A 3,356-nucleotide genomic window follows, 5' to 3' on the forward strand; every position below is an offset into this window, starting at 1 on the left:
TTTAGTGGTCTAACGTAAATACTTTCAGAAATGCGGACTGTTAAAAAATCCATTTGCATGGGAGGTGCCACGCCCCCTCTTTAGTTATACGCAGTTTTTGGATGTGGTAAGGATTAATGCCATATAACCCCTTACCAAATTTCAGTAGTCTAACGTAAATACTTCCAGAAATACGGACTGTTAGAAATTCCAGTTGTATGGGAGGTACCACGCCCCCTTTTTCGTTATACACAGTTTTTGTGGATGTGGTAAGGATTAATGTCATATAACCCCTTACCGAATTTCAGTGGTCTAACGTAAATACTTTCAGAAATACGGACTGTTAAAAACTCCATTTGTATGGGAGGTGCCACGCCCCCTATATATATCAAAATATTTTTTAGCCTATGACCATCCCGGTAAGGTATCCAGTTCGTGTTTCAAATTTGGTTATGATCGGTTTATGCGTTTAGGACGCAAGTCGATCTATAGATACATACATAATTTGAAGTTTATATATATAGAAAAATGAGTTTCTTATGGAAGAAAAGGATCTAGCAAAAAAGTATTTGCAAAAAAGTGCAAACCAGTTTTTATGCATTCGTTATAAAATAAATAAGAGACCAAGAGTGCCGTCAGAAGAAATTTCTGTTTTCCTTCAATTCATGCTATTTTTTAACCGCTTCAAACTTGTACTGAAAATTTTTAAAATTTGTCAACAGTTTTAAAAAAAAAAAATGCAAGTCTCTCCGTTTCCAATTTATTGTATTCCGACTTTTTGTGGACAACCCAGCAGATGCATTCCACCAATTAAATGTTTAACATCTTTTTTTACACATACAATTTTTGTACAACTTTATACAATTTTTATACATTTAGTTATTACAGTTAAGTGAAGTTTTTTTTTTTTTGACAAACACAAACAATTTATAGACAAACACAAATTTTTAAGTTCCTTCATAAGTAGCACAACAGATAGCCAATAGTCGCAACAGCAATTGCTCTCAACCACTTAGTGGGAATGACTTTTAAAATTGCATCCCCTATCCGATTTTTTTCAATGAGCCAAACAACTTGGTGGCTCTAATTTTAGGCACGCGCATTCCACTGGTCTCAATGGTGGCTTCATAACCTTGCGACACTCCGAGAAACTCGGGAAGGGCGGGCATTTCCGAGGACCACAATCTATCCTTTTAGGTTTGCAAAGTGGCGGACTGCGTCCACCTCGACAACCCGGCCAAGAGATCTTCATGCAGCGTGGCGATAAGCGATTGCGGCATAATAAATTCATCACATATTCCACCTTACTCGTATACGCCGCAACCGGTTTGCGAGGTTTTCGTTTTTTTGGTTGTGCATATTTCGTCCGAGGGTAGCAACAAATCTCTTTAGGCGCAATGTACGTATCACGAAATTCGCACCACGTACGTTGGTACTTCACCTTACGCTTGTCACTGGGTATATAGTAGAGATCATCGAAACGGGGATGCGCCCACTTGCATAGGTCCTCACAACACTTTTCCATTTCTAAGGTCCACATGCGCGGCTTACAGTTCTTCAATGCCGTTGCTTTCACACCACAAATGGGAATATGTGTGGCACAATCTTTGCGTCCATATACCTTGGTGGCCTTTCTCAAGCTCGGCCCTGGGCGCGGCGGTGGCGGACATGCCCCTGTCTTTGCGTGTGACTGCACTTTATTGTTTTTGCAACGTACCAGTCCAAAAAATCTAGCTGCTATTTTTCTGGTAATATAAATGTTACATACTGATGATATCACACTTCTGGCCAAATTGGCGAAGAAGGACATTGCTCTGAAGGAAGCGGATTTGATGAATTTTGATGTTGGCTGGTATCCAATGAACGGCACAGCAACAAAGTGCTCAACTTTACGCAGTTTTCCAAGAATTTCCGAGTAAGAGAGCAGAAAATTATTCGCATGAGAAAATTTAGATTTTTACAATTTTTTACTTTTTTATATGAGGTAAATAAAAACAGAATTTGAAAGGGAATCATGTTTTTCATAAATTTCAAATTTCCCATAAGAAAATCACAAAGTGCGTCATGGCGGAACTGTAGTGTATCTCTGACTTGGCAGTGAAGGTAATGACAGGAGGAACAAAAAAAATTAGAACTCAGTAAAACTTTGCCTCAAGAAGTGCAAGCGAGTAATTTTTTTGAATTTGAGTGAAAGGTTTGTATCAAAACTTGTATGTACACTAAACCGTACCACCCACAGATGGGCCGAAAAAGTTCGCCAAAGGCGCAGCGTCCAAAGATCGTACTTTAAGATCCGACCATTAATGCCGAAGGTACTCGGATGACGAAAAAGGTAACAAAGCGGCTCCTATGTGCGGCCAAAGAAAAATCTTAATTGGTTCCAAATCGAGAAACTTCCTAAGCAAAAGTTTAATGATTTTTGGCGAGCTTTAGTTTAGTAGAATGAAGATGGTACGTTAGGGTGGTAGGAACTGAGAGTAAGAACTAGAGCGGGGTACTTGGGCCCAATCAACTTTGGAACGAAAAAATTGTATTCTCAAGACAGAAACATCAATATGTCATACCTTAAGATCTGACTGTAAGTACCGAGGATATAAGGAAAAATGTTGAGAGCCGGTCTCTACGTTGTAACTAAGAAACATTTTTTTCTTGAAACTACTTTGGGAAACTTCAACTTTTTTCCGGTAGGGAGGGCGAACGACGCAATATTTTTTATTTTTCGCTTGTCATTTGTAAACTTCATTAGTATACATTTCATCATGGAACGCTACACACTTGAGCAACGATTGCAAATCGTGCACATTTTTTATGAAAATAATCGTTCTGTTGCTGCTACTTTAAGAGCATTATGGCCATTTTACGGTCCATTTAACAAGCCGTCCCGTTTTGGGGTTATGTGAAGTCATTGGTCTACAGTAACAAGCCGGCGACGATTTGTGAGCTCAGAGCCAATATTGAACGCGAAATTGCTGGAATTTCGGCCGATTTATGCAAAAGAGTGGTCGGCAATTGGGTTCAACGATTGGACTTCGTAAAACGTGCACGCGGTGGTCATGCAAAAGAAATCGAATTTCATACTTAAATGTATATGTTCAAACTCGATAATAAAAAAAAATTTAGTTAAAAAAGTCAAACCGTTTGCGTTTTATTCAAAAGTTGAAGCGCTCTTACTGAAAAACTCTTTACTTAAGACTCAGGGGTGTATGACAAATTTGTTGGCGGTATGGATAATGTAAGCTCATGGAGTCCAAAACTAAGTGAATCTCTCGCAAAAAAAAATATATTCCGGGAATACACAGGGAACAATGTAGATTACAATGTTCAAGAATTCTGGTTTGAAAAACGTTTTCTACAAGAATCCCGGAAAGATTTGTGTG

General features: G+C 38.7%; 1 protein-coding gene across 1 annotated transcript; it reads right to left on the bottom strand.

The window, feature by feature from the left end:
• Nucleotides 1–725: 725 nt before the first annotated feature.
• Nucleotides 726–1,981, bottom strand: LOC129246257 (uncharacterized). The gene has a single exon (XM_054884936.1). The coding sequence runs from the start codon at nt 1,787–1,789 to the stop codon at nt 1,037–1,039; it is 753 nt and encodes a 250-aa protein (XP_054740911.1). The 5' UTR covers nt 1,790–1,981; the 3' UTR covers nt 726–1,036.
• Between the last annotated feature and the right edge of the window lie 1,375 nt (nt 1,982–3,356).

The sequence above is a fragment of the Anastrepha obliqua genome, chromosome 4, assembly GCF_027943255.1.
Source record: "Anastrepha obliqua isolate idAnaObli1 chromosome 4, idAnaObli1_1.0, whole genome shotgun sequence".
NCBI classification, from domain to species: Eukaryota; Metazoa; Arthropoda; class Insecta; order Diptera; family Tephritidae; genus Anastrepha; species Anastrepha obliqua.